General features: G+C 50.8%; 2 protein-coding genes across 3 annotated transcripts in view; one reads left to right on the top strand and one right to left on the bottom strand.

Moving 5' to 3' along the window:
• Positions 1-5,584: 5,584 nt before the first annotated feature.
• On the bottom strand, positions 5,585-9,333 carry ELOB (elongin B). The gene is made up of 4 exons (XM_069984749.1): positions 9,175-9,333; positions 6,291-6,425; positions 6,109-6,217; positions 5,585-6,033 (listed from the first exon to the last, which is right to left on the bottom strand). Exons 1-4 carry the CDS (start codon positions 9,175-9,177, stop codon positions 5,921-5,923), a joined length of 360 nt encoding a protein of 119 aa, XP_069840850.1. The 5' UTR covers positions 9,178-9,333; the 3' UTR covers positions 5,585-5,920.
• Positions 8,927-22,673, top strand: part of PKMYT1 (protein kinase, membrane associated tyrosine/threonine 1) — a 27,460-nt gene continuing 13,713 nt past the window's right edge. For both annotated transcript variants that reach the window (XM_069984746.1, XM_069984745.1), the window contains exons 1-3: positions 8,927-10,142; positions 10,574-10,970; positions 22,069-22,565. In XM_069984746.1, the coding sequence (XP_069840847.1) occupies positions 10,614-10,970; positions 22,069-22,565 (854 nt within the window). In that variant the 5' untranslated portion in view covers positions 8,927-10,142; positions 10,574-10,613. The remainder of the gene's footprint in view (positions 10,143-10,573; positions 10,971-22,068; positions 22,566-22,673) is intronic.

Below are 22,673 nucleotides of genomic sequence, written 5' to 3'. Positions count from 1 at the left end.
TCGTGAACCCCAGACGACTATAGACTAGAGCAGAAAAATCTGTAGTGATGTATCCAGGTTCTTTTTGGGGTCCGGTGATCAGCAGCTAGGGGCATGGAGTTTTACCAGGCGCCAGATTTTTTGGCAAATATGCATTTAAGGAAGAGCAAGGAGGCAAGGTTCTCACCGCCAGCCTTATGGGCTCTTTAGCAGACTGGTACAGAGAATATACAGAGAGCAATGAAAAGAATGGTGCAACTGAGGAAAAACATCCAGCGGGAGGGAAAGGTATGGGCAGTAACTCATTCCTTAAGAGAGTCAGAGAAGGAGGTCGGGGATCGTTCTGAGAAACAGGAGAAGAGTCAGGAAACTGCAGCCAAATACGTCTTTCCATACCCACCACTCAGAGCTGAAACTAACTGAAGACGACCAGCTACAGCAGCACCCTACTAAGAGAAACAGATAAACCTCTAGGGGGCAAAAGAGGGAAAATTGTATCACTAAGCAGTGAAGAAACAGGACCGGTCAAGATGGATCCAGATCACTGTGGAGAAACATGACCGGTCAGATGGATCCAGATATCTGTGAAGAAACAGGACCGGTCAAGATGGATCCAGATCTCTGTGGAGAAACATGACCGGTCAGATGGATCCAGATCTCTATAGAGAGACATAGCCGGTCAGATGGATCCAGATATCTGTGAAGAAACAGGACCGGTCAAGATGGATCCAGATCTCTGTGGAGAAACATGACCGGTCAGATGGATCCAGATCTCTGTGAAGAAACAGGACCGGTCAGATGGATCCAGATCACTGTGGAGAAACATGACCGGTCAGATGGATCCAGATCTCTGTGAAGAAACATGACCGGTCAGATGGATCCAGATCTCTATAGAGAGACATAGCCGGTCAGATGGATCCAGATCTCTATAGAGAAACATGGCTGGTCAGATGGATCCAGATCTCTGCAAAGAAACATGACCGGCCAGATGGATCCAGATCTCTGTGAAGAAACAGGACCGGTCAGATGGATCCAGATCTCTATAGAGAGACATAGCCGGTCAGATGGATCCAGATCTCTATAGAGAAACATGGCTGGTCAGATGGATCCAGATCTCTGCAAAGAAACATGACCGGCCAGATGGATCCAGATCTCTACAGAGAGACATAGCCAGTCAGATGGATCCAGATCTCTGTGGAGAAACATGACCGGTCAGATGGATCCAGATCTCTGTGGAGAAACATGACCGGTCAGATGGATCCAGATCTCTACAGAGAGACATAGCCGGTCAGATGGATCCAGAACTCTGTGGAGAAACATGACCGGTCAGATGGATCCAGATCTCTGCAAAGAAACATGACCGGTCAGATGGATCCAGATCTCTGCAAAGAAACATGACCGGTCAGATGGATCCAGATCTCTGCAGAGAAACATGACCGGTCACATGGATCCAGATCCCTATAGAGAAACATGGCCGGTCAGATGGATCCAGATCTCTGCAGAGAAACATGACCGGTCACATGGATCCAGATCCCTATAGAGAAACATGGCCGGTCACATGGATCCAGATCTCTGTAGAGAAACATGACTGGTCACATGGATCCAGATCCCTATAGAGAAACATGGCCGGTCACATGGATCCAGATCTCTATGGAGAAACATGGCCGGTCACATGGATCCAGATCTCTGCAAAGAAACATGACCGGTCACATGGATCCAGATCTCTGTAGAGAAACATGGCCGGTCACATGGATCCAGATCCCTATAGAGAAACATGGCCGTCACATGGATCCAGATGTCTGTAGAGAAACATGGCCGGTCACATGGATCCAGATCTCTGTAGAGAAACATGGCCGGTCACATGGATCCAGATCTCTGTAGAGAAACATGGCCGGTCACATGGATCCAGATCTCTGTAGAGAAACATGGCCGGTCACATGGATCCAGATCTCTGTAGAGAAACATGGCCGGTCACATGGATCCAGATCTCTGTAGAGAAACATGGCCGGTCACATGGATTCAGATCTCTGTAGAGAAACAAGGCCGGTCACATGGATCCAAATCTCTATGGAGAAACACGGCCGGTCACATGGATCCAGATCTCTATAGAAAAACATGGCCTGGTTAGATGGATTTAGGCCGCATTCACACGCTCCGTTTTCTGCATGAATGCCTGTAACGGAGTCTTCCCCCCGCCTGGGCAGCATCTGTGCTAAGATGCTGGGAGCGGGGAAACTGTATGAATATGCGCTGGATTGGCTACAAGAACATGACAGCAAAGATTTCTCACTTTCACAATATCTGTAGAACCAAGTTAGAGCCGTCTGTGCATCAAAACCGCCACCCCATGTGCAACTGGGACCCCAGGGTTCAATGCTCCCAAGGAATCGCTTACTGCAGACTGGGACATCCAACACGAATAACACCCCTCCAGTGTGGATGAGGGGCGCCTCAGCCGATACCAGACTATACGTAAGCCACTGCCGCTACCCAGGCGCTCCTCTGGTCTTCTGGAATCAGGAACCTTTTCTATGGTCTCTGCTACATTCAGATATGTTCCCACTGAGGAGTCCACAGAATTACGCTTGTACAATACGAACAGAGCAGTGTACTATTGTGTTGAACGGGATATTGGCTCTGTTGTGCACACAGCGGAATATACACGTGGAATGCTCCACCTCTGATCCGCCGTCTGCCCAAAGACTTGACCCACCAGCATGGGCAGATTCCGTGGGAGGAATCCCATAGAAGTCATTGGGTCTTTCAGGTTCCACTCAAATTCTGCCAGAGCTGAAGAAAAGGAAATTCTAAGCAGACAGTTCCTCGTCCCATGTGCCCTCCGCAGACCAGCACGCCGTATCGGACACGTTTCATCCCACTGAGGTCTGCGCCATTTACACCTCTTACTATGGGAACCTTAGACACGTACCACATCGGGCAGCACCCTCACCCTCGCATGGCCCCCTCTAGATATGGTACATGGAGCCCACAGGTTCAGCCCTCGTTACCTTGTCTGCAGTATCCATCCTCATCTGGTCTGTGATACAACACTGTAGACATCAGACAGGCCTCCACCATCAGGATAACCCCCGTACATCACAGACCTCCACCATCAGGATAACCCCCCATACATCACAGGCCTCCACCATCAGGATAACCCCCGTACAGCACAGTCCTCCACCATCAGGATAACCCCCGTACATCACAGGCCTCCACCATCAGGATCACCCCCCCGTACATCACAGACCTCCACCATCAGGATCACCCCCCCGTACATCACAGACCTCCACCATCAGGATCACCCCCCCGTACATCACAGGCCTCCACCATCAGGATAACCCCCGTACATCACAGACCTCCACCATCAGGATAACCCCCGTACATCACAGTCCTCCACCATCAGGATAACCCCCGTACATCACAGTCCTCCACCATCAGGATAACCCCCGTACTCCCCTCATACATCACAGTCCTCCACCATCAGGATAACCACCGTACATCACAGACCTCCACCATCAGGATAACCCCCGTACATCACAGGCCTCCACCATCAGGATAACCCCCGTACATCACAGACCTCCACCATCAGGATAACCCCCGTACATCACAGACCTCCACCATCAGGATAACCCCCGTACATCACAGTCCTCCACCATCAGGATAACCCCCGTACATGACAGACCTCCACCAGCAGGATAACCCCCGTACTCCCCTCATACATCACAGACCTCCACCATCAGGATAACCCCCGTACATCACAGGCCTCCACCATCAGGATAACCCCCCCGTACATCACAGACCTCCACCATCAGGATAACCCCCGTACATCACAGACCTCCACCATCAGGATAACCCCCGTACATCACAGGCCTCCACCATCAGGATAACCCCCGTACATCACAGGCCTCCACCATCAGGATAACCCCCGTACATCACAGGCCTCCACCATCAGGATAACCCCCGTACATCACAGACCTCCACCATCAGGATAACCCCCGTACATCACAGACCTCCACCATCAGGATAACCCCCGTACATCACAGACCTCCACCATCAGGATCACCCCCCCGTACATCACAGGCCTCCACCATCAGGATAACCTCCCTCCCCCCCCATACATTACAGACCTCCACCATCAGGATAACCCCCGTACATCACAGACCTCCACCATCAGGATAACCCCCGTACATCACAGACCTCCACCATCAGGATAACCCCCGTACATCACAGACCTCCACCATCAGGATAACCCCCGTACATCACAGACCTCCACCATCAGGATAACCCCCGTACATCACAGACCTCCAACATCAGGATAACCCCCGTACATCACAGACCTCCACCATCAGGATCACCCCCCCGTACATCACAGGCCTCCACCATCAGGATAACCTCCCTCCCCCCCCGTACATCACAGGCCTCCACCATCAGGATAACCTCCCTCCCCCCCCATACATTACAGACCTCCACCATCAGGATAACCCCCCATACATTACAGACCTCCACCATCAGGATAACCCCCGTACATCACAGGCCTCCACCATCAGGATAACCCCCGTACATCACAGGCCTCCACCATCAGGATAACCCCCGTACATCACAGGCCTCCACCATCAGGATCACCCCCCTGTACATCACAGCCCTCCACCATCAGGATAACCCCTCCCCCGTACATCACAGACCTCCACCACCAGGATAACCCCCCCCCCCCCCATACATCAGACCTCCACCATCAGAATACCCCCCCTCCCCCCTTACATCACAGACCTCCGCCATAAAGGATAACCCCCCCCCCCCGTACATCACAAACCTCCACCATCAGGATGACCCCCCCCTCCCCCCATACATTACAGACCTCCACCATCAGGATACCCCCCATACATTACAGACCTCCACCATCAGGATAACCCCCCCTCCATAATACATCACAGACCTCCACCATCAGGATAACCCACCATACATTACAGACCTCCATCAGGATAAACCCCCTCCTCCCCTCATACATCACAGACCTCCACCATCAGGATAACCCACCATACATTACAGACCTCCATCAGGATAAACCCCCTCCTCCCCTCATACATTACAGACCTCCACCGTCAGGATAACCCCCCCCCATAATACATCACAGACCTCCACCGTCAGGATAACCCCCCTCCCCCCATAATACATCACAGACCTCCACCGTCAGGATAACCCCCTCCCCCCATAATACATCACAGACCTCCACCGTCAGGATAACCCCCCTCCCCCCATAATACATCACAGACCTCCACCGTCAGGATAACCCCCCTCCCCCCATAATACATCACAGACCTCCACCGTCAGGATAACCCCCCTCCCCCCATAATACATCACAGACCTCCACCGTCAGGAGGGAGACTACCCACAAGCCCCCCAGGACAGCACATATCCCCACTATCAGGAAAACCCCCAGCCACGAGCCCCCAGTAAAGCTCAGATATCCAACAACAGGGTAAGCTTTACCCACAGAGCCCCATATACCCAGATCAGATTACCCAGCAGGGTGCTGGCACTCATATGGGCATCCTGCTTGGAGGGGTGTTTGTTACCCCAATGAAATTACAACACACACAAGCACTCACACAGGCAAACAAAATTTATTGTGTTTAAAAAATAAAATAGAACATAACCAAAACCAGAGCGTCCCAAACCCCAAAACCAGAAAGAATGGGCGGGGGCAGGGGTGCGGGGCCATGACGGGATGGGCCTGGGGGCTTCCCCCACGTGGACAGAAAGATCTTGCACAAGCCTATTCCCATCTCATTGGGAGACAGCGGTCACTTTGTACACGGAGGTGAAACAGGACGATAGCGACAGATGCCCGGCCAGACATAAGCTGCAGTGTTGTTCCACGGGGGCGGGGGGGTAATGACGGGGAGGTTCAGGGAACGGGCGCAGCAGTGGCATCTCTCCCGTCTCACTGCACCGCCTGCTCATTGGCACTGCCACTTGTCTCCTGTGGTTTCATGACATCAGGAAGTTCGGGGGGGCTGGAGAAGGGGTCCACTCGCAGAGGTTCAAAGGAGTCGCCTGAAAGACAGAAGAGTCAGCGACATAGCGGCACAGGTGCCAGCAAGGCCACACAGCAATACCCACCACACTCACCTGAGCAGCGGAAAGCCAGGCCCACTGTGGCGGGTGCCTGGGGCCGCGCGGTCTGGCTGGTGAAGCCGCAGTCACCTAGGGTTTTGTTGTCATCTAATAACTGGTCGTCCTGGAAGAGAGGTTGGTGGTCAGAAGTGTCCGGAAACGGAGGAACGAGGAGTGGGGGAGGGACCACAACTCACCTTGTACAGTCGCTGCTCCTCCGGGGGTCTCTTCAGAATCCCCTCCACAATCCTCTTCAGCTCATACACGGTCGTGTTCTCTTTAGCGTCCGTGAAGATTGTGGTTTTATTACGGCGGATCATCAAAAACACGTCCTGAGGGAAGCGGAGGAGGAGCCTGTCACATGGTGGGCAAGAAACAAGCCGGGCAACAGGGGCCCAAACCACCAGGGAGTCACCACAGCACACACCAGGGAGGGGCCACAGGGGCCCACACCACCAGGGAGCCACCACAGCACACACCAGGGAGGGGCCACAGGGGCCCACACCACCAGGGAGGGGCCACACCACCAGGGAGGGGCCACAGGGGCCCACACCACCAGGGAGCCACCACACCACACACCAGGGAGGGGCCACAGGGGCCCACACCACCAGGGAGCCACCACAGCACACACCAGGGAGGGGCCACACCACCAGGGAGCCACCACAGCACACACCAGGGAGGGGCCACAGGGGCCCACACCACCAGGGAGCCACCACACCACACACCAGGGAGGGGCCACAGGGGCCCAAACCACCAGGGAGTCACCACAGCACACACCAGGGAGGGGCCACAGGGGCCCACACCACCAGGGAGCCACCACAGCACACACCAGGGAGGGGCCACAGGGGCCCACACCACCAGGGAGCCACCACACCACACACCAGGGAGGGGCCACAGGGGCTCACACCACCAGGGAGCCACCACAGCACACACCAGGGAGAGGCAACAGGGGCACAAACCAGCAGGGAGCCACCACAGCACACACCAGGGAGGGGCCACAGGGAGCCATCACAGCACACACCAAGGAGGGGCCACAGGGAGCCATCACAGCACACACCAGGGAGGGGCCACAGGGAGCCATCACACCACACACCAGGGAGGGGCCACAGGGGCCCACACCACCAGGGAGCCACCACACCACACACCAGGGAGGGGCCACAGGGGCCCACACCACCAGGGAGCCACCACAGCACACACCAGGGAGGGGCAACAGGGGCCCACACCACCAGGGAGCCACCACAGCACACACCAGGGAGAGGCAACAGGGGCACAAACCAGCAGGGAGCCACCACAGCACACACCAGGGAGGGGCCACAGGGGCCCACACCACCAGGGAGCCACCACAGCACACACCAGGGAGGGGCCACAGGGGCCCACACCACCAGGGAGTCACCACAGCACACACCAGGGATGGGCCACAGGGGCCCACACCACCAGGGAGCCACCACAGCACACACCAGGGAGGGGCCACAGGGGCCCACACCACCAGGGAGCCACCACAGCACACACCAGGGAGGGGCCACAGGGGCCCACACCACCAGGGAGGGGCCACACCACCAGGGAGGGGCCACAGGGGCCCACACCACCAGGGAGCCATCACAGCACACACCAGGGAGGGGCCACAGGGGCCCACAGCACACACCAGGGAGGGGCCACAGGGGCCCACACCACCAGGGAGCCATCACAGCACACACCAAGGAGGGGCCACAGGGAGCCATCACAGAACACACCAGGGAGGGGCCACAGGGGCCCACAGCACACACCAGGGAGGGGCCACAGGGGCCCACAGCACACACCAGGGAGGGGCCACAGGGGCCCACAGCACACACCAGGGAGGGGCCCACAGCACACACCAGGGAGGGGCCCACAGCACACACCAGGGAGGGGCCACAGGGGCCCACAGCACACACCAGGGAGGGGCCCACAGCACACACCAGGGAGGGGCCACAGGGGCCCACAGCACACACCAGGGAGGGGCCCACAGCACACACCAGGGAGGGGCCACAGGGGCCCACAGCACACACCAGGGAGGGGCCCACAGCACACACCAGGGAGGGGCCACAGGATGTCAACTTAATACACCCAGGGGTTGGGTGGGGGGAAGGAGACACTCCACACATTATTAGGGGGGGGGAGGGGACACTCCACACATTATAGGGGGGGGGAGGGACACTCCACACATTATAGGGGGGGGGGAGGGGACACTCCACACATTATAGGGGGGGGGGGAGGGGAGGGGACACTCCACACATCACACATTATAGGGGGGGGGAGGGGAGGGGACACTCCACACATTATAGGGGAGGGGAGGGGGGGGGGGGGGGAGGGGACACTCCACACATTATAGGGGGGGGGGGGGGGACACTCCACACATTATAGGGGGGGGGGGGGGACACTCCACACATTATAGGGGGGGGGAGGGGACACTCCACACATTATAGGGGGGGGGGAGGGGACACACATTATAGGGGGGGGGGACACTCCACACATTATGGGGGGGGGGGAGGGGACACTCCACACATTATAGGGGGGGGAGGGGACACTACACATTATAGGGGGGGGGGGGGAGGGGACACTCCACACATTATAGGGGGGGGGGGAGGGGACACTCCACACATTATAGGGGGGGGGAGGGGACACACATTATAGGGGGGGGGGACACTCCACACATTATAGGGGGGGGGGGAGGGGACACTACACACATTATAGGGGGGGGAGGGGACACTACACATTATAGGGGGGGGGGAGGGGAGGAGACACACGCCGCACCATACACCCTGGGGGCGGGGCCGGTAAGGCACCGGTTTGGCGGCCATCTTGTGCGGGGCAGTAGTTGCCGTTACCAGGGAGCCGGGGTGGGGGCGCCATGTTGTCGGGGTCGGCCCGGGTGTCTCACACCAGATAACGTTGAGGCCGGCAGCGGAATGAGTCCGGTGTGCTCCCGGTGTTTGGCTTTCGGCCCCATTCCGCCATGTTGAGAAGGTCAGGCCAGGAGCGGCCTAAGCCTCCACAGGGCGCACACAGCCCCGGTCACCAGGCTCCCCCACCGCCCGGACCCCTGCCCGCTCCGCCCGCACTCACCATCCCGGCCGTGTCCGCCCGTCCGTCCCGGGGAGACTATGAGCAGACAAAGAGCCAGCGCCCGACACCGCGCTCCGAGGATCCTCTGACCTCCCTCCCAGCGTGCAACGCGCCGCGCAGCCGCAGATCACTCCGCTAGCGCCATCTTGTGTGTGGCGGCCTCGTGACGCCGAAGGGGGCGGGGAGTGACGTCACCATAGGGACGGCTGAAACCTTCTGGCGCGAAACCGCTACTGAGGTAAACTAGAAACGGAGCTCTGAGCAGAGAGACAGTTGTGAGGAGAGACACGTCACAGAGAGACAGTACCGTGTGAGGAGAGACATCACTAAGAGAAAGCCGGGAGCACAGAGACGTTACTAAGAGAAACAGAGCTGTGAGCAGCGAGACACGTCACTGAGAGAGACAGAGCCCTGAGCTGAGAGACGTCACCAAGAGCCGCAAGCAGAGAGAGGACAGCTGGGAGGAAAGTGACAGACATTGGAACAGAGAGGCAACACTAGAGAGTGTGAGAAGACAGAGACAAAACCAAGAGAGAGACAGTCCTGAGGAAGAGACAGCCCCTGAGGGACAGAGCAAGCCTCAAGGAAAGAGACAGGCGCTGAGAAAGAGAGCGCTCTGAGGAAAGAGATGGTCACAGAGAAGAGAGACAGGCTCTGAGCTGGAGAGAGCGGCACTCACAGACTACACAGGAAGAGACAGGCTCTGAACTGGAGAGAGCGGCACTCACTGAGACTACACAGGAAGAGACAGGCTCTGAACTGGAGAGAGCGGCACTCAGTGAGACTACACAGGAAGAGACAGGCTCTGAACTGGAGAGAGCGGCACTCAGTGAGACTACACAGGAAGAGACAGGCTCTGAACTGGAGAGAGCAGCACTCACTGAGACTACACAGGGAGAGACAGCAGCTGGGACTGTTACACCTTATAGATGGAGCTGACCGTCTCTAGTGAATGACCCCCCCCCATGGTGAGACACACAGGACAGCATTCACACTGTGCATCCTTGGAGATGCCGCCTCACTTCCTCTTTTTGGGATCCTCCTCCTAGGTTTATTTCGGGGTCTCCCCTTGATTAGGCGCTGTTTCCTGGGGTCTTCCATTCTTGTAGTTTGGGGTCTCCCCTTGGTTAGGCGCTGTTTCCTGGAGTCTTCACTTGGTTAGATGCTGTCTCCTGGGGTCTTCCCTGCTTGGTGTAGTTTAGGGTCCTCTCTTTGTTTAGGCGCTGTTTCCTGGGGTCTTCCCTGCTTGGTGTTGTTTGGGGTCTTCCCTTGCTTAGGCTCTGTTTCCTGGGGTCTTCCCTGCTTGGTGTAGTTTGGGGTCCCCCCTTGTGGGTGTAGTTTGGGGTCCCCCATGGGTTATATGCTAAAGTCTGTGGCTCATACATTTGCTTCTTCTCAGATTTGGTCCTCCTGGTGGTCTCTGGCGGTGGGCACAAGTCATGCCGGTGCCAGGCGATGAGATGGGAGAGGCTCTGGTTACGAGAACACCCATTCCTGTCCCAGCATATTTTAGCCAAGCAGAGCGAAGCTTCTCGCACAAGAAAAGGGGCCGTGCGCTCTGCTACACACTACCCCCACAGCCACCAGTGAAGAGCCTGCCACCAGTCAGCCGCATCTTTCCCAATAAGCAGCGGTCCTGGAGCCAGCCGCGACCCCAGAGTGTCTCATTCCGAAGCCCCCAACACAAGCAGCCGGTCAGCCAACTCTACGACCACAGCAAGGAGGAGACTCTTTTCAAGCAATGTTTCCAGATTCTCTGCAAGCTGGGGAGGGGTTCCTTTGGGGAAGTGTATAAGGTACAAGAATCAGGAGAATGTGGACCCCCAGATTTATGTGGAATTGGGGGGGACGCATGGTGGATTATTGTGGAAATTATGATGGGTGGGATTTCTGTCTCCCAGGAATATTATGGAAGGTGGGGGCTATTTTGTGCTGGGGGGAGTACTAACCTGCAGCATCATATATCCTAGGGGACTTTATGGCCACCACTGTTTATGGGTTGATGTAAAAGCAGACTTGGATTGTTTACAGTATTAAGGCCCTATTACACGTAATGATTATTGTGTAAAGATTCGCTATAACGATCGATAGTGGTAACTAGCGGTTTAGTAGAGAACAATTCTGATCTTATTACATTCACCCATTGCTGTTATAAACAATCATCTTTACAGTTGTCCCTCGGGACAACCCACAAAGCACGTTTTATCTGTAAACGATTATCAGCAAACTACCAATGATAAATTTTTGATATGTTGAAAGACAACGGTTAAAGATTTTTAGCTTGTCATTTAATCGTTGGGTGTTATTACACGAGCAGATAATCGTTCATTTTTGGTCGCTATAGCAAATTTGTAAATGATAATCGATTCATGTTATAGAGCCTTTAGAGCAACTAGGGGAGTATTGTAATTTAATAGCAGACATAAGCCAGCTATACTATATACTAACTGTCCTCTTTATTAGAGTCTGCTACCCTATTGGATCTCCCCGTATAGAGATCTGGCCACTGACCCTGGAGTGCAGCATGACATTCAGTGATCAGTTTCATTGTTAGTCCACATTAGATGGAAAATCCTCTGATCAGACTTACTTATTGGGTCTGGACTAGCTGGGGCTGAGTCAGTGAGTCATTCTTGTCAGGTATGGAACAGTTCTGCCTGGTGGGGAGGATGTTTTGACTTCTGATTCCCATTGATGGAAGTTTATACAGTAGGGCTTATCTAACCATTGTTGCAACTAAGGGCCCTATTACACGGGACGATTATTGTGCGAAAAATCATTGTTTGAATTTAAACAATAATCGTTCTGTGTAATTGCAGGCAACAATCGATAAATCGTTCGTATAAAGTTGAATTAGATCTGAACCTAAAATTATTGTTTATCGTTCACTAATCGTTCTGTGTAATTGCACATGGTTCATTGTTTTGCTGGGATCAGACGGAGTAAACGATCATAGTAATGATCGTAACCAACAACCATCGTTCTTTGTAATATGGTGAACGATTTCAGGGTAACCATACACAATCTCGTTTGCTATTGTTAATCTTTAAAAATTGCTCTGTGTAATAGGAGCCTAAGTTCCTACCTCCATGGTGGCTGTTTCCCCTATAGGAAGAGGAGACTTTGCACCATCTGCATTGACCCTATACTTTAAGTGATTGGCTCTAGAAACATTCCAGCAATTTTATTTTTCTCTTGCTTCCTTGGCCTTCAATCCTCGGACTACACCCCAGTTACCTGACATCTGTAGTAGAGGCCGGGGACTACACCCCAGTTACCTGACATCTGTAGTAGAGGCCGGGGACTTCACACCTGTTACCTACTGTATGCTGGGCTGTATATATATTATGGTATGCTGGGCTGTATATATATTATGGTATGCTGGGCTTTATAGCTTGAGGTATAACCAGTAGAAAGAGGAGATTGTGATCCCGCTGTATAGAGCTCTAGTGACATCTGGAATACTGGGGGTCAGTTCAGTAGACCTCCCCTGTAGAAAGATATTGATAAAATAGAACAAGTTTCATGCTTCAGACCATCCACCATTTTTGTAGACAGTCTTTGCACCCATCAGTAAAGACTTAAAGGGTATTTGTCACTAATTTATTTATTTTGCATGAATCGATAGTACAAACGATTTTATGAAGCTCTGTAATAGGTTTTATTAGGCAAAAACCTTCTTTATTTAAAGCTGTTTTGTAGCCTCCCCCCCCCCCCCCATTATAACCTATAGAGGGAGGAGCCTAGGGGGATGAGTGAGCAGAAAGAGCAACAAGCAGCCTTGCTGTTTGGAGACTGGGTAGATAAAGTGCTTATCAAGAATCTTGGTTAGAGAAGATTGCATGATGTTTTTTTGTGCAGGCATGACTTTTCTCCTCTCTGTGCTCACTTATCCCCCCTGAACCCTCCCCTCTCCATAGAGTATAATGGACAGATAGATTGCTTGAACTAATCATACTTATTGATTCCTAAAAAGTGACATTTAAATGACAGTTACACTTTAAGGATCTAAATCTGTATAGTCTATATGGTAGAAGAGAAAGGGAGGACATGATGGAAACCTTTATATATGTTACAGGAGGAAGAATGGAAAGGGAGGACATGATGGAAACCTTTATATATGTTACAGGAGGAAGAATGGAAAGGGAGGACATGATGGAAACCTTTATATATGTTACAGGAGGAAGAATGGAAAGGGAGGACATGATGGAAACCTTTTATATATGTTACATGAGGAAGAATGGAAAGGGAGGACATGATGGAAACCTTTTATATATGTTACAGGAGGAAGAAGGGAAAGGGAGGACATGATGAAAACCTTTATATATGTTACAGGAGGAAGAAGGGAAAGGGAGAACATGATGGGAACATTTATATATGTTACAGGAGGAAGAATGGAAAGGGAGGACATGATGGAAATCTTTATATATGTTACAGGAGGAAGAAGGGAAAGGGAGGACATGATGGAAACCTTTATATATGTTACAGGAGGAAGAAGGGAAAGGGAGAACATGATGGGAACATTTATATATGTTACAGGAGGAAGAATGGAAAGGGAGGACATGATGGAAATCTTTATATATGTTACAGGAGGGAAGAAGGGAAAGGAGGACATGATGGAAACCTTTATATATGTTACAGGAGGAAGAAGGGAAAGGGAGGACATGATGGAAACCCCTTTATATATTACAGGAGGAAGAAGGGAAAGGGAGAACATGATGGGAACATTTATATATGTTACAGGAGAAAGAAGGGAAAGGAGGGGACATGATGGAAACCTTTATATATGTTACAGGAGGAAGAAGGGAAAGGGAGGACATGATGGAAACCTTTATATATGTTACAGGAGGAAGAAGGGAAAGGAGGACATGATGGAAACCTTTATATATGTTACAGGAGGAAGAAGGGAAAGGGGGGACATGATGGAAACCTTTATATATGTTACAGGAGGAAGAATGGAAAGGGAGGACATGATGGAAACCTTTATTTATGTTACAGGAGGAAGAAGGGAAAGGGAGAACATGATGGGAACATTTATATATGTTACAGGAGGAAGAATGGAAAGGGAGGACATGATGGAAATCTTTATTTCCCCCCTCGTCTCCATGACAGCACACCTGAGTGCCTTCTTCTGATCAGGACATGGAATAACACCAGAGAGGTTTAAATCCCACCCCTTCCTCACATCACCAGTGTTTTTCCTGTCCCATTCAAGAGCAGGAATCCGAGAGGTGTCTGGGTCTGGAGCCCTTCCCCTGGCTGTGTCACCACTACGGCCCAGGTCCAGATTTGCTGTTCCCTGGCTCTGCCTTCCCCTCCCCATGTGGCCTTGTGCTGATTCGGAAGGTTGACTGCCGCTTCATGCGATTTTGGGCCAATTTGGCGCCTGTGGCCTATCTTCCACTGTGGTTGAGGCCTCGTGTGATTTCGTGCCTGGTTGGTGTGCGTTTTTCTGAGCAAGAGCAGTATCATTACAGTGAGTGCTCCTGCCAGATCATCCCCTGACAGTGATTCAGCAGAGTCCATGAGTATGGCCTCAGCATGCCTTACTGCTGTTTCCTACTTTAGAGTGCATGCACACTACGAAATCCGCATGGAAAACCTGTTGTGGATTTTGTTGCTCATCCCCGCTCGCGGCGGCGTGCATCTCAGTCTGTGCCATAGACTCCATTCTAGGCACAGACTGGGTCCACCAAAAAGAATTGACATGTCAATTCTTTTTGGCGGCTGCTGAATCTATCTGTGCCTAGAACAGAGCCTATGGCACAGACGAGATGCAAGCAGGGATGAGCGACGGAATCCGCAACGGGTTTTCCGTGCGGATACAGTAGTGTACGTGTTTATCCTTCTCCTATTTTTTTCCTAGGGAGACAAGGATTCAACTATAACAATAAGCAAAGGCCTAGAAGGTGTGCTGTATGTAGTTCCAGTTAGGATTTGGCGGAGTCACGCCTTTGTGTAATGTGCAGTTTCCGTTGTCAAAACTTAATTTCCTAGCCTTATGCAGGACATCAAACTTATAATTCGCAATGAAATTCATGCAGCCTTATCTTCTAGACCTTCGCCATCTACTGCTGTACCATTTTCCACTCTTATGAAGAGATGTGCTAAACCTGTAAATTCTGATAATAAGAATTCTACGTCTGAAGTGGAGGAGAGTAAGTGTGTTACTCTTTCTTTAGATGAGGAAGATTGTACTCATCCCCCCCCAAAAAAATATCTATTTAGTCCTGAAGATACTCAAACTAGTTAAAGCTATTAGAGCTACCATCAATATATCTGTGGAAGAGAATCCCAGGTCTATTCAGGACGCGATATTTCAGGGATTAGCCTCCCGACACCCTATCTCTTTTCTGGTGCATTAAAATATCCTTTCTATTATAAAGTCAGAATGGGAGAAGCAAAGACGCTGGTCTTATAGAAGGAGGGAAGGGATTTAATTTTAAACCCTAACCAGGACATTCCAAACAATGTCAGGAAGGAGGGGGGGGGGGAGACTAAAAACCTTCAGTTCTGTCTGGGACTCTTTAATTTCCAATTCTTGGATAGTTCAGGTGATATCTCAGGGCTACCAGATAGAGTTCAACTTTCCTCCCCTCTCTCTATTTGTGATCATGACCCACAACCTTCAGACTCAAAAAGAGATTTTAAGGGAATTCGGGATTTATTATGTCTAGGAGCGATTTGTCCAGTGCCTGGTCATCAGAAGGTTCTTGGTCACTACTCCTGTTTATTTTTGGTAAAGAAACCGAACAGGAAATTTCACAAATATCAACTTAAAGCTGTTAAACAAATACGTCACCTACAGAAAGTTCAAAATGGAAACAGTCAAATCTGCACCCCAGTTAAAAGAAAAAAAGGCAGCTATGGCCACAATAGATTTAAAATATGCCTATTATCATCTTCCAATCCTCCCACAGTCTCAGCAGCTCCTTCAGTTTGCAGTGGTAAACAATGGCCAGATCCTTCACTATCAATTTGTATGTCTTCCGTTCGGCCTCTTCTCTGCCCCTCAGATCTTCTCAAAAGTGATGATAGAGGTTATGGCAATCCTGAGAGAAGAGACAATACTTACAGTTCCATACCTGGACGACATTGTAGTCGTGTAGTCTCGGAATACTTATTGGAAGTTCTTCTCCAGAAAGCCATCCATCTTCTAAGATCCCTTGGGTGGATCCTAAACCTTGAAAAATCGGATTTAGTTCCTGGTCAAAGGAAGGTGTTTCTGGGGAATCTTTTAGATTCCCCTAGCCAAATGTCATTTCTACCCACAGAGAAAATACTGACTCTGCAAGCCCAGATAAAATCTTTTATGGGTCTACGGTCCTGCTCAATCTGCACAGCCATGTCCGTCCTGGGCCAGCTGACAGCCGGCACTTAGTCACTTGCATGGGCCCAGTTCCACTCGAGAGTGCTCTAGAAATGAGTCCTCTCTCAGTGGGACAAGAAGCCAACATCACTAGACCAAAGAATTCTTCTAAACAAAACAGAATAATCCCTTTTATTGTGGCTTCAAAAGAATAACCTAGGGACAGGGGTCCACCAGATAAACCTAATGGAGATCACAACTGACCCAAGCGCATCAGGTTGTGAAGCTCCTCTTCTAGGCTTCTCCCTTCAGGGGAGATGGAGTCGAACAGTCCAGCAAAGATCATCAAACTACCGGGAACTTCAGGTAGTTTGGGAAGCTCTAAAAAGACTGGAACATCTACTAAAAAACAGACATGTCCTAATACACAATGACAGCAGTAGCGTTTCTGCAACATCATGGGGGGTTCAAGACACAGACCTCTTCAGGATCTAGCAAACAGAATCTTCTCCTGGACAGAAAAGACCGTAATATCGCTCAGAGCAGTACATCTAAAGGGAGCCTGGAACCTAAAAGCAGCCTTACTGAGTCGCCAGACCCTAGGTCCAGGAGAGTGATCTCTGGCTCCATGGGCATTCAACCTCCTAAAACAAAAGTGGGGTCTGCCAGTAATGAACCTGTTTGCAACAAAGAAGAATGCAAAAGTAAAAACGTTCTTCTCTCTCAACCCAAGAGACTCTCCTGTGGGGACAGACGTCCTAGCACATCAGTGGCCTCAGGGTCTGCTATATGCGTTTCCTCCAATTCTGCTGATAGTCCTGGGAAAGTTCATAACCCAAAACTGCACTCTAGTACTTGTAGTTCCATGCTGACTGAAAAGGGCATGGTATCCGCTACTAAAAAAGATGTCCTTAGAAGAACTAATCTTATTTCCTCTGTCTCAGGTCTTGCTAATGCAAGGCCCGGTTCATCATCCAAACATACAAAGATTACATCAGTCAGCATGGATGCTGAAAAAAGGTTTATCCAAAAAGGTCATTGACACTCTGCATCTTAGCCGAAAAGATTCTACCTCTAAGATCTATTTGAAAGTCTGGAAGAAGATTGTATCCTGGTGTGGTTCCAAATTCTCTCTGGACTGTCCTGAGGTACCACTTATTCTTGGCGTCTTACAGGATGGCTTAAACTTGGGTCTGGCCCCCAGTTCTCTGTTCCTGTGCTGTCATGGAGACGAGGGGGAAACGGTGGATTATACTCACCGATAATTCTCTTTCTACAAAGTCAGCACCCTTATATCCCACCCTTTATTCTTCGTTTAAGTTTTTTCCTAATTTGATGTTTAACTTTATTCTTCTGTGTTTCTTTGTTATAATACACTGGTGATGGGAGGAAGGGAGTGGGGTGTTAACCTCTCTGGTGTTTTTCCTGTCCTGATCAGGAGGAGGCAATCTCAGGTGTGCTGTTGTGGAGACTTTGTACAAAGAGAATTATCAGTGAGTATAATCCACTGTATATGGTACAGAAAGAAGAAGGGAAAGGGAGGACATGATGGAAACCCCTTTATATATTACAGGAGGAAGAAGGGAAAGGGAGGACATGATGGAAACCTTTATATATGTTACAGGAGGAAGAAGGGAAAGGGGGGACATGATGGAAACCTTTATATATGTTACAGGAGGAAGAAGGGAAAGGGGGGACATGATGGAAACCTTTATATATGTTACAGGAGGAAGAAGGGTAAGGGAGGACATGATGGAAACCTTTATATATGTTACAGGAGGAAGAAGGGAAAGGAGGACATGATGGAAACCTTTATATATGTTACAGGAGGAAGAAGGGAAAGGGAGAACATGATGGGAACATTTATATATGTTACAGGAGAAAGAAGGGAAAGGAGGGACATGATGGAAACCTTTATATATGTTACAGGAGGAAGAAGGGAAAGGGGGGACATGATGGAAACCTTTATATATGTTACAGGAGGAAGAAGGGAAAGGGGGGACATGATGGAAACCTTTATATATGTTACAGGAGGGAAGAAGGGAAAGGAGGACATGATGGAAACCTTTATATATGTTACAGGAGGAAGAAGGGAAAGGGGGGACATGATGGAAACCTTTATATATGTTACAGGAGGGAAGAAGGGAAAGGGGGGACATGATGGAAACCCCTTTATATATGTTACAGGAGGAAGAAGGGAAAGGGAGGACAAGATGGAAACCTTTATATATGTTACAGGAGGAAGAAGGGAAAGGGGGGACATGATGGAAACCTTTATATATTATAGGAGGAAGAAGGGAAAGGGGGGACATGATGGAAACCTTTATATATATGTTACAGGAGGAAGAAGGGAAAGGAGGACATGATGGAAACCTTTATATATGTTACAGGAGGGAAGAAGGGAAAGGAGGACATGATGGAAACCTTTATATATGTTACAGGAGGAAGAAGGGAAAGGGAGGACATGATGGAACCTTTATATATGTTACAGGAGGAAGAAGGGAAAGGAGGGACATGATGGAAACCTTTATATATGTTACAGGGGGAAGAAGGGAAAGGGGGGACATGATGGAAACCTTTATATATATGTTACAGGAGGAAGAAGGGAAAGGAGGACATGATGGAAACCTTTATATATGTTACAGGAGGGAAGAAGGGAAAGGGAGGACATGATGGAAACCTTTATATATGTTACAGGAGGAAGAAGGGAAAGGAGGACATGATGGAAACCTTTATATATGTTACAGGAGGGAAGAAGGGAAAGGGAGGACATGATGGAAACCTATATATATGTTACAGGAGGAAGAAGGGAAAGGGAGGACATGATGGAAACCTTTATATATGTTACAGGAGGAAGAAGGGAAAGGGAGGACATGATGGAAACCTTTATATTTCTGGAGGGAAGTAGTGATGATATTTAGTATTGGTGTGTATGCAGTGATGAGGGTCATGTAGTAAGCTAGTTGAGGTGACTCTAGTACCGATGTGTAGAGATGAGAACACACTCGTTCTGCACTCGATACTTGGAGGAATACCACATGGGGATCGTATAAAATTCATAGTCTCCTTCCTGCATTTTTGGCGGCTTTAATCGGCCAATAAACATGTGAGGAAGGAACCAAGGGTCCATTTACACAGAAATCTTATCCAACAGATTATCTACCAAAGATTTGAAGCCAAAGCCAGCAATGGATTTGAAAATAGGGGAAATCTCAGACTTTCCTTATTTACCTGTTATCTGTATGTAGTCTATTTCTGGCTTTGGCTTCAAGTCTTTGGCAGATAATCTTTCTGTGTAAATGGACCTTGAGAGATCCTGCTACACCGAAGCTGTTTTGGCTGCTGGCAGAGTAGTGATTGGCTGGCTGCGTCAGGTGACCTGGGTGTATATAGACCGAGGTATCCAGATGCATGACTCTACACTGTGGACGTGGGGGACCTACCATGGTCATGGTTTCTCATGTATTCCAGAACATTGCCCCCTGGGAAATCAAATATGCAAAAGCACACTGCAGAGACACCATCACGTGTCTCGACGTCGGTGAACTAGCCAGACACCTGTTTTGGGGTTCCTACTCCACACTGAGGGGCAAAACCCCCGAAACAGCGGTCTATGGATAGATACCTTGCTTGGGTGGTTTCCTTGATTGGAGACATTCCTTGGCTTGGTTGTTCCTTCCCGGAGGACTGTCTGGCTAGTTCACTGCTGTCGAGACACTTGATGGTGTCTCTGAAGTGTTCTTTTGCATATTAGATCTTAGATTAAAAGCAACTATGTGAAGATACAAGCTGGGTGTCCAATTAACCATAACACCGCTGTCTCTAACACCTGCTGCAGTTCATTAAAGACGATGCTTTGCACGGGAGCCAGGAGATAGAGCGAGACGATGGATGATATCCAGACCACCCCCAATTTCTTATCGCAGATTATAGATTACCGGGAGGGGGGCAGAGAAATTACTCAAAGCTTTCCCATGTGACGATGCTATCTGCAGTGGGCCATCGAGGAGGGGAGAGGCAGCATGGCAGACACTGGCATGAGGGACACTATCCAAGGTTTGACACTCAACCAGGATAAATTCACTGCTACGCATGCTAGGATGTCCTAGAGAGACAGGTTCTGGAAGATGGTGAGAGAGTACGTAGACGACCACACCCTCGTCCTCAGACATCACGCTGAACCAGTTACCTATTGTGTGTCACGTAGCCTGAGTTGGTACTGTACACCCTGGAGATGCTGGACTGCCGTGCTTCTAACGTTGTGTCAGACAGGGTATAACGCTGCTGGGGCCATTACCACCGATAAGTGTACCGACCTGTCAGCTGAGAATGCTGACAGGCTGACTTTTATCAAGAGGAGTAAGGTGTGGACGTCACCTGACTTCTTCCTCTCCACCAATGCAAAGCAGCATGCTGTAAAGCCAGCTGACAGGTGTGCTAGCACCTCCTCCTCCTCAGGTGTGCTGAGAAAAGATATTTATATCGATGTCACCACCACACCCAGAATTAGTAGTGATGGGGGGTCATGTAGTCAGCTACTGGAGGTGAGGATGGGGGTCGTGTAGTCAGCTGGTGGAGGTGAGGATGGGGGTCGTGTAGTCAGCTGGTGGAGGTGAGGATGGGGGTCGTGTAGTCAGCTGGTGGAGGTGAGGATGGGGGTCATGTAGTCAGCTATTGGAGGTGAGGATGGGGGTCGTGTAGTCAGCTACTGGAGGTGAGGATGGGGGTCGTGTAGTCAGCTACTGGAGGTGAGGATGGTGCTGTGTATGTAGTGATGGGGGTCATGTAGTCAGCTGGTGGAGGTGAGGATGGTGCTGTGTATGTAGTGATGGGGGTCATGTAGTCAGCTACTGGAGGTGAGGATGGGGGTCGTGTAGTCAGCTGGTGGAGGTGAGGATGGTGCTGTGTATGTAGTGATGGGGGTCATGTAGTCAGCTGGTGGAGGTGAGGATGGTGCTGTGTATGCAGTGATGGGGGTCGTGTAGTCAGCTGGTGGAGGTGAGGATGGTGCTGTGTATGCAGTGATGGGGGTCATGTAGTCAGCTGGTGGAGGTGAGGATGGTGCTGTGTATGCAGTGATGGGGGTCATGTAGTCAGCTGGTGGAGGTGAGGATGGGGGTCATGTAGTCAGCTGTTGGAGGTGAGGATGGTGCTGTGTATGTAGTGATGGGGGTCATGTAGTCAGCTGTTGGAGGTGAGGATGGTGCTGTGTATGTAGTGATGGGGGTCATGTAGTCAGCTGGTGGAGGTGAGGATGGTGCTGTGTATGCAGTGATGGGGGTCATGTAGTCAGCTGGTGGAGGTGAGGATGGTGCTGTGTATGCAGTGATGGGGGTCATGTAGTCAGCTGTTGGAGGTAAGGATGGTGCTGTGTATGCAGTGATGGGGGTCATGTAGTCAGCTGTTGGAGGTAAGGATGGTGCTGTGTATGCAGTGATGGGGGTCATGTAGTCAGCTGGTGGAGGTAAGGATGGTGCTGTGTATGCAGTGATGGGGGTCATGTAGTCAGCTGGTGGAGGTGAGGATGGTGCTGTGTATGCAGTGATGGGGGTCATGTAGTGACTCTAGGACGTTGTGTTTTGTAGGTGCGGAGTCGTGAGGATGGTGCTGTGTATGCAGTGAAGCGATCGGTCTCTCCGTTCCGCGGTGAATCTGACCGACTCCACAAGCTGCAGGAGGTGAGAAAACATGAACGTGTAGGGTGGCACCCAAACTGCCTGCGCTTAATCCGGGCCTGGGAGGAGAGGCGGATGCTGTACCTGCAGACGGAGCTGTGTGTCTGTAGCCTGCAGCAGCATGCTGAGGAGCTGGGGGAACCCCTTCCACCACAACAAATCTGGAATATAACCTGTGACCTTCTCCGGGGCCTCAAACATCTCCATGACCGTAATCTGCTGCATCTGGACATCAAGCCGGCAAACGTCTTCATCTCCTTTTCCGGGGTCTACAAGCTGGGGGACTTTGGTCTGATGGTGGAGCTGGATGGTCCAGATGGAAGTGCTGAGGCCCAGGAGGGAGACCCTCGCTATATGGCTCCGGAGCTGCTGGATGGGGTGTTCACAAAAGCCGCAGATGTGTTCAGGTAAGAGCTGTCCTCTCCTCTGCCCCCTCCAATGTCTCTGTGCCGTCTCATCGCTGACCCCGGAGCCCCCCCCAATGTCTCTGTGCCGTCTCATCGCTGACCCCGGAG

This window comes from Dendropsophus ebraccatus, chromosome 9, assembly GCF_027789765.1.
Source record: "Dendropsophus ebraccatus isolate aDenEbr1 chromosome 9, aDenEbr1.pat, whole genome shotgun sequence".
Classification (NCBI taxonomy): domain Eukaryota; kingdom Metazoa; phylum Chordata; class Amphibia; order Anura; family Hylidae; genus Dendropsophus; species Dendropsophus ebraccatus.
This window is presented reverse-complemented; position numbering and strand designations above follow the sequence as displayed.

Bases quoted from the DNA above. Each gene is read 5' to 3' on its own strand.
- ELOB (XM_069984749.1), bottom strand. The intron at 6,218-6,290 runs GTGAGTTGTGGT...CCTCTCTTCCAG, and splicing joins AGGAGCAGCGACTGTACAAG to GACGACCAGTTATTAGATGA. The intron at 6,034-6,108 runs GTGAGTGTGGTG...TCTGTCTTTCAG, and splicing joins CCTGGCTTTCCGCTGCTCAG to GCGACTCCTTTGAACCTCTG.